This window comes from Phaethon aethereus (assembly GCF_964289735.1).
Source record: "Phaethon aethereus genome assembly, chromosome: 8".
Classification (NCBI taxonomy): domain Eukaryota; kingdom Metazoa; phylum Chordata; class Aves; order Phaethontiformes; family Phaethontidae; genus Phaethon; species Phaethon aethereus.
In genome coordinates, this window is record NC_138584.1 from 28,207,931 (window position 1) to 28,220,964 (window position 13,034).

A 13,034-nucleotide genomic window follows, 5' to 3' on the forward strand; every position below is an offset into this window, starting at 1 on the left:
AGGCTAATCCCACCTGAACAAGTGTTTTTTTTTAAAAAAACAGTTAAAACTTCATAAAGTAATGCCATTTAGCTCACAGCAGTGGTTTGTTGGTAGTCTGAGTAAAAGTACTATAGTCAGAGTCAGTAACATGAAATGTAACATCAAATGACTCAAAACTTTAAATTCCATAAAGGAAAGCAGGAATATATATATAATATATACATATAATATTGTGTTGGTCCACTGAGTATACATTTTTAACAAAAGATAAGAAACTATGTAACCCAGTTAAGCATATGATTTGCAAGATTAGTGTACACTCATTACAAAGATGTATAGATAAGTTATAACTATTTAATACTTGCAAAATTTTAAGTTACTTTTTTTGAGCAGGTGTTTAAATGCTCATTTCCCAGTGCAAAAGAAAAAACATCCCAGTCAGGTTACCCATTTTTCTGGAAAAATTGGAAACTACTCTCAAACTTGCACAACAGCAGCACTGATAGGTAATGGGAAGAGCTTAAATATACTGAAGCATGGCTGAGTTCTCCCCTTCCCCCCCCCTCAGTGCTGTGTGTTGAAACGCTTCAATTTCCTCAACAGAAATACCACAGGTTAAAAGTGCAAGAAAAAAAAAAAATCTCTTTATGCTGCTGCCACCCATTTTTCTTAGATAGGGCAAAAGATTATTCTTTTTGGAATTATTTAATGAAACTGATTCTGCAGAATGATCTTCTTTCAAAATGAATAAGTTATTTTCATTAAGTTATTTTCATTAACATTCTATCCATCCTACTCTGACTCAGTGACCATAAAGAAATCATTCAGTTTAAGGTGCAACTATCAGTTGGCATTCAATAAATTACATATACAGAAAACAACTGTGGTTAAAAAAAAAATTCAGACTACCTGTTTTTTATTTGTATTCTCAATCCTATTTCAAATGGAACTTATTAATTTGCCAGTTCAGCTGCGTACTTCACAGGCAAAAGTGGCTCAAATAGCAGTGGGGTCTCGTAATTTGACAGTCATGTTGGCCAACAGCAAATGCACATGAATCTTCAACTTAATTGCTTTACAAAACAAAATAACAGGTCTGTCTTAAAACCTATGACCTTGCAAGAAAAGCATTAAAGGCTTCAGAAAGACACAGTCTTTCTGACTTAGACTTCACGGAGATTGTTATTTCAAACCCAAATGTAGACCCTTCAATGAAGAGAAAAATCTATATGCATACGTATAAAGTAAAGCACTCCACAACTCTGGCATTACTAAAGTCTTTTAGAAGGATAAAAGGTTTCAAATGACTAACTGCTTGATGGGAGACAGTCAGCCATGGCAGAATAATTGCTATGTTCACTTTATGCTCAATTACCAACTGCTGACAGATTACAGTCAGACTACAATCTCACTACCTGCATTTTAAACTGATTTGCTTACAGCTGGGAAAAGTACTTCGTTGTCCTGAAAACTTGAGAGAAACTGAATGCTAAATTTAACAGTTTTTTCAAACAATAACCAAAAGGATTGAATTTAGCAGAAATATTCACACCACTTTCAGAAATTAAAAACCTTTCATAGTTTCTTGTATATATGTATTTTCCAATTAACATTTAAATAGGTTAGGTATTCAGGAAAAGGGACAAAACAGTTGACATAAGACAAAAATCTTATTCTAAACTTCATGCTTCTGATATTTCCGATTTACTGAGTGCAATAGCCAGTTCCAAGTCTTCTTGCTCTTGCTGTTTTAGTCTTGCCAATCTTTCTTTCTCTTCTCTCTCACTTTCCCTCTTAGCCCATTCAATCATGTCTTCCTCAGTAGAATACTGCATTTTTAAAAGACAAAATAAACCAGATTAATCATACAATGATAACTAATACTGTCCAAGTCCTTAGTTTAAGGGACAACTACAGTTTTTCAAAATATTGTATATACTCTTCAAATATTACTAGCATTTTACTTTTAATGCACTATTATGATCAGCTTCGCCTAAGGTTTAACTATTAAGAACTGCATTGAAGCCATTCAACTGATGTATTTTTATGAAATATGCCATGTTTCAAAATTCAGTATTAAAGTTTCAAAAACATTACTGAGCAAAGTGCTATAATTTAAATTCAAACTATTGTGGATAAAAACCAGTTTCTTAAGAAAAATTTTGAATAAATCAGGAGAATATTTTGCAAAATACACCCCTGTCCACACTGCGGGACATCCTGATTTACCCTACTTTCATTAGGGGTGATTTTTCCATGTGACAATGACTGCAAAAATTAGCTGTAGAATGACTGTTTTTAATTGTGCAGATAAAAAATACTTCTACCAAGCAGCAGCAAAATAATAAGGTAACCATACAGTTAGAAGCCTAGTAGTGATATAGAGAAAGGTCAGTGTGATACAAGAGGAAAAAAAAAAGAACAGATGCTTTCCATGTATATTGATGTAAACAGAATGTGAACTAAAATTTCTGTGTTACAATCATTATAAATCAGACACAGTGAAGGGTATTATCTTAAATAAAATACAAAAGATTATGCAGAAGTTTGTGTCTAGTCAGCATGCAGAAAAGCTAAGAGGTAGGTGAAGTCCATGTCTTCATGAAGGTCCCAATGTTAAGTCTGAAACAGTTTTCATAATATACTCTAGCTAGTTTCTGCTTTGGGAAATAAATGTAGAAAAGCTTGAGTTCACTTAGTATTTTCAGTAATTGCAGCTGGAAAAGTACACTTTTTCCTTCATAAAGATAATGAACATTTTTGCTTTCTCCTCCACATTTCACATTCTTTCCTGCAAACTAGCTTCTCAGTCCCTCTAATACAGTGATCAATAACAGCATTTCAGAAATTATCATGCTACAAGACACATCAACCAGTGTAAGTCAATTTTGAGAGCCTGGCAATCCTCAGTTTACTTCAATCAAGCACAAAGTTTATTAGGCCTGAAAATAAAAAAAAAGCAGTATGATCAAGATACTGTAAATGCAAATTGCATTTAACAGTTACCGAAGCTTGAAAGTGAGATGATGCCTTTCAAAACTCCTATTTGCAAAAGCTCAAAAGAAAAAAAAAATATATATATAGGCATGCACAAACCTTTAGATTTGCTTCTACTGCTTGGACACCACGACTTCTATGAAATGGATTCTGGTTATAAAGAGACACTTACTACTTTTTACTTCATTGTACATAAGTCTGGAATTTACTAGCCATTAAAAACTCACCAAATTGTGTTTCATTAACATACACCATTATGAGGCTGTTTATCAGTATTTCAGTACATTGAAATTATGACCAAATGGTTCAGTGACAGCTAAATTAAAAGCACACCTTTTGATTTATTTTTAATTGGATAGTTTAACAGTGTGCTTGTTACAGATAGGTAATTTAAAGCTTCTGCATGCTCTGCTAAAATGGATAATCCCTGTAACATAGATATTTAAGAAGTCCTATTCTCTAAAAGCTAGGAGGCCTTCATGAAAAAACTCACAAAAGCAATGCAATTTAAACATTAACTACAACATTTTGCAGTATTTTGTTTTAGGACAGCCTCAGCTGTAAACTAAATGTAAATAGTGTCTTAACTGGAAGCCATATCCCTTTTGTGCATGGGATGTGTTTTAATCTTTTAAATTAGACTGGTGACTTCAGTGTGAACAATTCAAAGCTGTCATTATACTGAAACAAATGTAAAAAGTGTTTACTCACAGTACTGAAGTTTGCAAAATTGTTGGGGTCAGCCTCTTTACTGATGCTGGTGGGAGCAAATGGATCACAGAATAGATCTGCTTCTTGTTCTTTGGGAATGTCTGGGGTGGGGAAAGGCTGAAATGGATCGCTCGGTTTAAAGGAATCTGAAGAGTCTATTTGATTGATAGGTCTTTTCCCTTAGATTAAAATGAATTTAAAATGAATTTAAGATAGCAGGTAATAACATGCCAAAAATAGTAAAAAACAAATTCAAAAGCTACTTGGAATGCAACCTCTTCTAGTAAACTAGTGGAGTTGCAATGACTTCAGAGGCAGGGTTGCCAATTTAAAAAATGAGGGTATGGTCCATAGTTTCGTAAAGGGTAATCAGATAAAAGGACACAGGCATGTTAATTAGTACATAACTGTGTTCTTGAATCATTAACTGTTTGGGGAAGAGAATTTCTAACAGTTTTGAGCCCCTATTCTATCAGCACGGTATTTTTTTTCCTTCTGCTTACCAACTGTCCATGATAATTCCAGCAAGGCTCTTTTATTATTAGTTTGGATTAAGGTAACACTATTTCATTCAGAGACCAGAAATATATTTGTAAGTCTTCAAAACAGCACGTCCTCTCATTATGCTAATATGGAATTTCTGTAGTTTTTAAACTAACAGAATGAAGGAGTATGGTAACAAGCACTCACAGGCTTAACTATTTTGTTCACCCTTGTCTAAGTAGCTGCAGATACAAAGTCAGGCACAAGCCCCCACTTATATTGTTCCTTCTTCAGCTTAACCCCAGACAGCTTTCAACACCTTTGAAGACATTAACCCAAATACTTCCAAGAATAGGGGAGCTGAATTTCATCCTGCCATTCTCTCCATATGTTACTGCTGACAAAAAAGGTCTCTCTGCAGTTTCTTGAATTCAACTAGTGGGTTTTGCAAGTGGTTTGACATTGGTCATATTTTAAAACTTGCTTCTGTTGCCATTTTAGATTAAAACTGCAGAATCGAACGAAAGTGCTTATTATTTTGCATATCAGTGTGGCAAGTTAGTCTAAAAATTATTTCATAGACCAGAAGAGATTCTAATTTGGCAATGATTTAGAGAATACCCCCTCGGGAATGTACAATTTATTTAGACACTTATCAGATAACCTTGCTCTCACTCACTGATGACGTTCTATTACTGGCAAAAAACACACGTTTATTTCTTGAATAATGTGGGAGAAGCCGCTCCAAATGGCATTTAGGGAATTTTATTTCTACATGGGAAGAATTAATAAGTATAAGAATATGAAGTATACAATCTCCAATCTGCCCAAAAAATCATGACATGAGGGTACTAATCAGTATCTAGAAATGCAACGGATTTCAGAGGCAAGCAAACAGCTTTGCTGCACACTGTCCAGCAGCGTGATAAGTTAAGACAAAAATTTTGCGGTATTTCTTTGAAAAAGCATTCTCTTGTTTTGAATCAGACCAAGGGAATAATTAAAAACAAATACACTTAAGTATTTCCATTTTTTATTTCCAGTAGGAAAATAATTTATTGGGAATGGTTATCAAGATAACCACAGCATCATTTGTAATATGTGCAAATCAAAACAGGCCACTTCTTTTCTAGTCCTGTGTTGATAAGGATGCTGCTGTTCTGCCACTAGAAGCTTGCATTCTAAAAGTGGATCTGTACACGTCATAGCCACTCCCATACTATGAAGTCAGAAATCCCTTTTTTTGTTTTAAATAAGGACCACCGTAAGAGGAAACATTATCAAACAATCAAATTATCACTTGTCAGCTGTTTTAATGTTATTTACAATGAAACTGATTACTTGCGCGGCGTAAGCATGAACCAGATCTCACATCAACATCAGAAATTAAACAGATGAGTGTCAAGTTTAGTATTAATACTCTGACATTTGCCATGTTCCCCTTCTTTTGAGGAAAAAAATGAATGCATGTTTAAGTTTCATGCTACAGTTTTCCCAAACACCTTAAGATTCAATCATATAGTGTAATAGTGAAAAAATGATGCAGAAGTTTTTAAAGAAAATGAAACAAAAGACAGAAACTTAAAAAGGAATACTAGTAATATATTTTCCAATCTATGCAAAAAAATTTGAGAGCGAGGAGTCTGTTGTAACACGGGCTTGTTGCAACCACAAGAAGCTGTTGTTATCTTTAATAATCACGGCCTTTTCTGGAAAGCAGAGTGGTTTGTGTCATGGTGTAGACCAGAGGACTCCGCTATCACTGAACAGAAAACAGCACAGGAAACCTGGGTTTATCGCTATGACATTGGCTAGGTTTACCGCTACAGACCTCTGGGAAGGCCACCTGGAAAAAGTTAATCTGAAAACCCGAGACAGTCATTTAACCTTATTTAATTCATTCTGCATTAAAACCAGAAGTTTTGCAATGGATAAAACACACTGAATTCTCACTTTAAGCATAGTTTAATGCAAGATTCACAATGTATCACATTAGTAACCATTTAATTTGCAGCCGTGCTACGTTCTTGCAGGTACTTGTAATAACTCTGTTTTTTCCTGTTTTCTAAATCCTTTCTCTTTTCAAAAAACGAACTATGATCCCAAACGCCATGCAGAATTTAACTCTGAGGAAACCACCAACACATCAGGAACAGACTTGTTTCACATCTTGCTAATTCATTCTAAATTCGGACACTTCACCATCCCCTCGTAATTCTTGTCCCAATGCCAGTATTGAAGAAGCTAATTGTTAACAGCATCTCAGTATCAGCTCTTACCAGGTGGTGGTGGACAGGGCCTTGTAGGAGTTCCTGTTTTAGGGGGCAGTGCAGGAGGAACATCCTCATTTTTAGCTGGTGATTCCTCAAACAAGTTTTTAGTTATGATCACATTGTTGACAGAACCTGATGTGGAAGAGCTAAAAGGATCCTCATTGTTGGCCTTCAACAAAGAGAACAGCAACATACAAATCTTCAGTGCAATTCTACTAATACTTTCCCTTCTTTTCAATAATGCAGCATCTATTTAGAACTGAAAGTTTGGACTGACACAAAATTAAAATGTTTGTGTTTGGTTTTCAACGTATTATCCACATACTCCAGGAGATTGAAAATAGAGAAAAATGAGGAATTGTTAGTGTGTACAGCAATATAAAGTTGAGTAGAGTTATACATGCAAAAAGTAATACCTTCCCTGTTAAACTCAGAAAATAGTAAAAAAAAAAAATTATAGTATCACTTCAAATACACAGAAAGTACTTATAAAGCCACAAAGATCACACTACATTCTTCACAATGTAATTGCAGGACAATTTACTACAAAGATCTCTTTTTCAAGAAAAAGTGTCAAAAGTCAAGTGTCAAAACTAATAAAACTGTCGGTAGAGAGAGTCAGCTGTATCTTGTCACTGCAGAGTTTCATGCATTTTCTATGAGTGGCGGTAGCTTCATATTACCTTTGACAGTGTGCTGAAGTCAGCAAAGCCACTTCCAAAGGATTCATTTCCAAACAGAGAGGCAAAGGGGTCTGTAGCTAAATACACAGAAATCAAGCAAACAGAATGTGATTAAAAGTTAAAAACTAAAGAGATTAAAAAGAATCTCACAATAATAAAAGCAACTGTTACATATTTTGCAGCATAGACTAATTGAAGTGAAATGTTTTATGAGGTGGGCACTTTAAGTAGCTTTTACAAAAACTCTTAAGTATCAACTACAAATTAAGAATAACAATTCTCCTGAACAGGGAATAATTCAAAAGAAATACTGGTATTCTGGTTTCCTACATTAAAAAAGTTCAATTCCAGTGAAAGTATCAAATAACCATACTACTGGATGTTCTGTTGAGATACATCTAGGTACTCTTTGTGTGCATACAACCATAAACATACATAAACAAACATATATATGTGTGTGTGTGTGTATATAAAAGACCATGAACAATAACTCACTTCTGACTGTAGGCCCACTTGCGGAATAAAGTATCTAAACCTCCTAACATCTCAATCTAATTCAACAGTACCCTTTCATTCTTATGTGCCTCAAAATATGTAAAAACTGCTATTCTACTATAATGCAAGATGTGCACTGTCTTTGCCAATACTCACTTCAGCATCTCTAGAAAACAGCATTTTTTCCCTACAGTTAAACTGAACAGGTTTACAATACAAAATTGCAGGTGGATTCATGTTTTAGATTACCACTTGTCAGTGCCAAATTCGGAAAACAGAGATTAGAATCTTCCCTAAAATATCGTTGGCCCTCAGGTGAGAGTGGGTCATAGCAAGACAAAAGGAGCAAACTTTAACAGTAAAAATTATTGATGAAGTAGTTACTCTATCCCGCATCTCAATAGTACAAAGCCATCTTGTATGTTACTTAGAAAGTGATATGAAATCTCTAAAAACAACCCTAATGGGTAGCAGTACAAACCATTCAAATAGTCCAAGCACTTAGATCAGGATATTTCACCTGTTTTAGGTAAGGCAGAGGAACTTTTTTGAGGAATCAGTCTTCAGTGATATGCACTAAAGATAATGAAACAGTTTTGTTTTATAAAAATAACCCCCTGCAAACTTGCACCTTATGTCGTACTTTATAGGAAAATTCTGAAAATGTAGGAAATCTCTAAAATGTTCCATCACAAATTCAGTTAAAACACCAGGGGAAAAAAAAAAGCAAAAGGAAATAAAAATAAAACCCAAGAAGTCTGATATGTATAATCTACTTTTACCTAGATCATTTGATGAAGTAACGGTTGTTCCACCAGGAGCAAAAGGGTCATTCTTCTTCGATATCTCTGTCTAAAATAAAAAATTCCTTTGGAGGGAAATTTGTTTTTCAGCATAAATGATTCCTCATTCCAAGAACACAGTCACGATTTATTTTAGTTTAGAAGTACAATATGCTGTTCACATTATAGCCGAGCAGTTATTGATTAGTCTCGAGCCTATAATAAGGTAAGAGTTGGGCATTAAACCTCCTCCGATGTAGGACAGAACTTGATGACAAGGTAATATTTAGGGCTGACAGACAAATGAACTAGGAACCTGAAATTTTTCATGTCATAAGTTTGTCTACTTCCTTTTGCCATCTTCTTTCCTTCTCAGTGCTGCTTCTGTTCATGCCTCACTTCCAATTTTGTTTATAAAATATACGTATACATCTATAAAAGTTAAACTTACATGTCGATTAGGATTAGAAAGTTAAGTGGCTGTAGAGTGTACCTGAGGTGAACCCAAAACAGCCAAGATCGTGAGAAATCGCTGCACCTAACAGTGGTGTCCTTGCCTCTCCACATGGTGTGCACATTATGCAGATCAGAGCTTAGTTTATTATTTTCAAATGTTCTTATCTGTGGAGCAATGAAACTCCACACTGAAACATTTTAAAAAATGTTTGTATTTTTACTTCTATTTCATCTGTGACTATTTCTAGAAAATAGGACATACAAAAAAAAGACAAGACAGAGCCATGGGGTAAGAGGTAACTTTTTATCTATGCGATTACTGAATATCAGCATTTCAAGGCATGTTCAAATATACAACGTATATGTCCAAATCATATACAGAAAGAAATAAAAGATATGCTATTAAACTTACTGTGATATTATTACTGTTGTCTGCAGCGCTAAATGGATCCGTGCCAGCAGTCACAAAAGGATCAGTGGAGGACTGTTTGAAAAAACAGTCAGCTGCAAAAGGATCTGAGCCTTTGAAGGGATCACCACCAAAGGGATCTAAAAGGTAAACATCTCATTAACATTTCTGCTAGCTTTACTTAGCTTGATATTTTAAAAACCTGAATGTTAAAATGCTTTTTTCATACTGCAAGGTGACACATTTAAGATGAAGGATCTTTGAAGTATGAAATTAATCTCAGAATAATTTGTATTCTGTGATTCAAAACATTAGACAGGCCAACATTTTCTGCATATCATGAAAAATTCTGCACAGTGCCAATGGTTCAGTTCCAGAACCATCTGAGCATCTAGGTTCTTTAACCAAGCCCCCTGACAATCAAGCATTTTACAAAACCTAGTGTTTCTCAGAACTTTCCTACCTTCCTCTTATTCACGCCCCAAATACAATTCATGTTTGTTTTTTTTTATTTAGCACCTTGTGCATGCTATTTTGCTAGAGCTTTCCTGCTGGCCATTTTGCTTTTTTGTCACCAGTCACTCCATTCAGCACCAAGCAAATAATGCAATGACATTGCCTATACAGTCAGTCTTAATAGACACTTCCCACCTTCTTCAGTATTTAGTTCTAGAGAAAGTTGGCAAGTTAAGGAGCCTTTAAAAGAGTACAGTCCTACTTCTTTGCATACAGAACAGACAGCAGGAGTTTGGGGCCTTCTGTTCACCACCTTCACATACTTGAGCCCCAACTAAGGATAATTCCAACAGCAAGAGAGAAGTTCACAGGCAGTGGGCTTCTCTGAAAACCTTTAACACAAGTGGCCAGCTGCTACTGCCATATATCTACCTATCCTCTCTATCTATGACTTTTTGGGTCATTTCCACCTTTTTTTGCACTGAAACAGTTTTTCCCACGTACTCTTCTAGTAGGAATCGTTTAGAAGAACACACACATTAGAAGTTACGAAGTTACTTACCAATTTTCCCAAAAGGGTCATCTTTGAAGGGATCACCTGTTTTAGACAAAAAAAAAAAGCATGTACTCAGTTGAAGTCTTTTTGGATATCCAACTCATTTCTGTACGTAGAATTTAAAGAACTCTCAGAGGAATAATTTCACTATTTTCAGTGGAATGGCAAGAGCTAGCATTACATGAAGCAAATATTAATCAAGTAGCTCATTACCAGCATGAAACACACACAAAACCTGCCATCTCAAAGATGCATTTCTGTGGGCTATTGTCCGTAAACACCCACATTATGTGGTATTTCCCACCACAGTAATCCAGGCTAAACACTGATAGAAGCTTAGTCCCAGTTTTGATTAATTCTTACAGACTCCATGGATAGTAGCTCCTAAGTGTTCATTTCTGTACTGGATGCATGGTTGTACTCCCTCAGCCACATCTAAGAGACGTAGATGTACCGTCTCTTAGCTGTAGGTATCTACCCCTGGAACACAGTGAGCACACAAAGCCCAAAAGGTTGGCTTCTAACAGACATACCTTTCTCCTCTGAAAGAAAGGCCTTGTCATGTGCTGTAAGTAGGACTACTTCAATATAAACAAAAAGCAAGCAATATCTACACAGAAACATTCAAGCTGTTTTAAATTAGTTTAATTTATTCATTAAAAGTATTAAGTCTGCACTGCCATTCTTTCAGAAGGCATGTGATCTTAAACAAATTTAGCTTATTTTCCTTTCAAAGCAATTGATCAGATCATGTTGATTCTGAAAGCATGTAACATCACATTAATGTGGCTGAAAACATCTGCTTCAGCAGTTAATCCAAATTAACTCCCCTTCTCCAAGTGGCTCCATATAGACAGATCACTTCTACCAACATAAAAGGAAAAAAATAAAATCGGAGCAACAGCATTCGTAAGTGACAAGTTCCTAAAATAAAGCATAGCACTTCCACAAGACGAACAGGTGGTGCAGTTCCACATTACCCTTTTCTGAGTGCCTAACTCCCCATAAGTAGGCCACAGCCATTCATTCTCAACCACCCACACCCTCCCCACACCACAGCTCACTGAACCCTCAGTTGATCTGTTTGTGGATCTGTGCTGCAAATTAGATTAATGACACCACATGTACCACAAGTATGCCCACACCCTGAAGACCAAAAATGCGACCTCAGTGTCAGGGGGGTGGGAGAAGTACTGGGGAAAAGCAGTAAGGGAAAGGTGCACTTCACTTCAAGCCCAGATGAAGGAAGGAGAAACAGGAGAACCCTGAAAGTCTCTTTTCTATCATTTCTATTTTTGTAATGCTATTGGCTCCAACCTCCTGTCGCTCACTTTCACATTTATTCTATAAAGACCAGTTCCAAGGTGAAGATTAGTCTGAGATGTCTTCATATAAGACCTGTTTCTGCACATCTGCACTTAGAGAAAAAAGTTTACTTACTGCCAACAAAAGGGTCAGACTGGAAGAACTCTAAGCTGGCTTCAGAAACTAAATCAGGCAATGGATGAGATTCAGCATCAAATGGATCTTCCTGGGCAATGCAAAAGTAGTAGAGAAAGCTTTTAAATTTTTAAGACACGCAGGATGGAAAACACTTATGTTTTCTTGTGTTACCAGTTAGTAGTTTCTTAAAGCTGAGAAAAAGAGAGACACCTAGAATTCTACATAATTTATCAGTGGAGATCCAGAATATTTCTCAACAACAACCTGCCTACTATACGAGATGAAATGTTTTCATGGTATCACATTCTAAATAAAAATTACTAAGAAGTGACAATTTTATTTCTTTATTGTTTTACAACCATCATGCAAGTGACATGATGCAAGCCTGAAACAGTTCAACTAGGATTTTTTAAATTTACTTTTTCCTCTCCCAAGTCTGAACAAACTCACTTTTTTGGTAATACTTGTAGCTGGGGTCTTTTTCTCTTCTTCCACAACAGAGGCTGTTGTTTCAGGACTATTCCTTACCTATACAAGGATAAAAGCAGTTCACCATAATAAGTAAATAGAAGACTAGAGAATATAATTTTAAGTATTAAGTAGCTAAAAGAATATACTAAGGGATACTTCAAGAGGTTCATTCTTATTATAGAACATACTGAAGTGTTCCATAAACTCTGTGAAAGTTAAAAAAAAAAATCAATCAAAAATGTACTGGGACATATGGAGGGGCATTTAAAGCAAGACAGCTTAGATTTTCTGTACTATTCCTTATTCCATTCTTGTTGCACCAACTGGAGACAGCTGCTCTCCTTTCATGTTAATTCTACTAGTCAATCTATATTTTGCTTTTGAAACAAATACAGAAAAATTTTTATTGCCACTTTCCAGCCAAGCTAAAATTGCCTCCTTTTTTGCTTATCAGCTTTCAGACTGCTGAAACATAGTCCTTCAGAATAATACCCTGAAATTTCACTTGTGCAAGTGTTTAAAAACATAATCAATCTTGACACATTCTTAACTTATTCCAACTTTACAGCTGCATTGCATCATGATCAAGCAGGCAAAACACTACTCACTGGAGACACACTGTTTATTTGATCATCTTCTGCTATACTTTCCCTTTCAGCATTCTCATTAAGGTTAGCAGTTTCACTGCTGCTGTTGCTAAGACTAGAATGATCCGCAGTTCCATTAACAAGTGTATTATGTGGCTGAGAGTGCCAACTAAATTGGTTATTTTCCAATTCTTTCAGCTCAAGTAGTTTTGTCTGCACCTGTAAACAAACAAATGTATATGCATCAGTA

The 13,034-nt window shown here is 35.5% G+C and overlaps 1 protein-coding gene across 1 annotated transcript in view; it reads right to left on the reverse strand.

The window, feature by feature from the left end:
- Nucleotides 1–1,664: 1,664 nt before the first annotated feature.
- Nucleotides 1,665–13,034, reverse strand: part of EPS15 (epidermal growth factor receptor pathway substrate 15) — a gene marked incomplete at both ends in the record, with an annotated part of 50,167 nt that continues 38,797 nt past the window's right edge. Inside the window, 11 exons of the mRNA XM_082003075.1 lie at nt 1,665–1,811; nt 3,079–3,129; nt 3,691–3,869; nt 6,453–6,615; nt 7,130–7,206; nt 8,407–8,476; nt 9,275–9,411; nt 10,290–10,325; nt 11,724–11,814; nt 12,177–12,254; nt 12,806–13,003. Coding sequence (XP_081859201.1) covers nt 1,665–1,811; nt 3,079–3,129; nt 3,691–3,869; nt 6,453–6,615; nt 7,130–7,206; nt 8,407–8,476; nt 9,275–9,411; nt 10,290–10,325; nt 11,724–11,814; nt 12,177–12,254; nt 12,806–13,003 — 1,227 coding nt within the window. The remainder of the gene's footprint in view (nt 1,812–3,078; nt 3,130–3,690; nt 3,870–6,452; nt 6,616–7,129; nt 7,207–8,406; nt 8,477–9,274; nt 9,412–10,289; nt 10,326–11,723; nt 11,815–12,176; nt 12,255–12,805; nt 13,004–13,034) is intronic.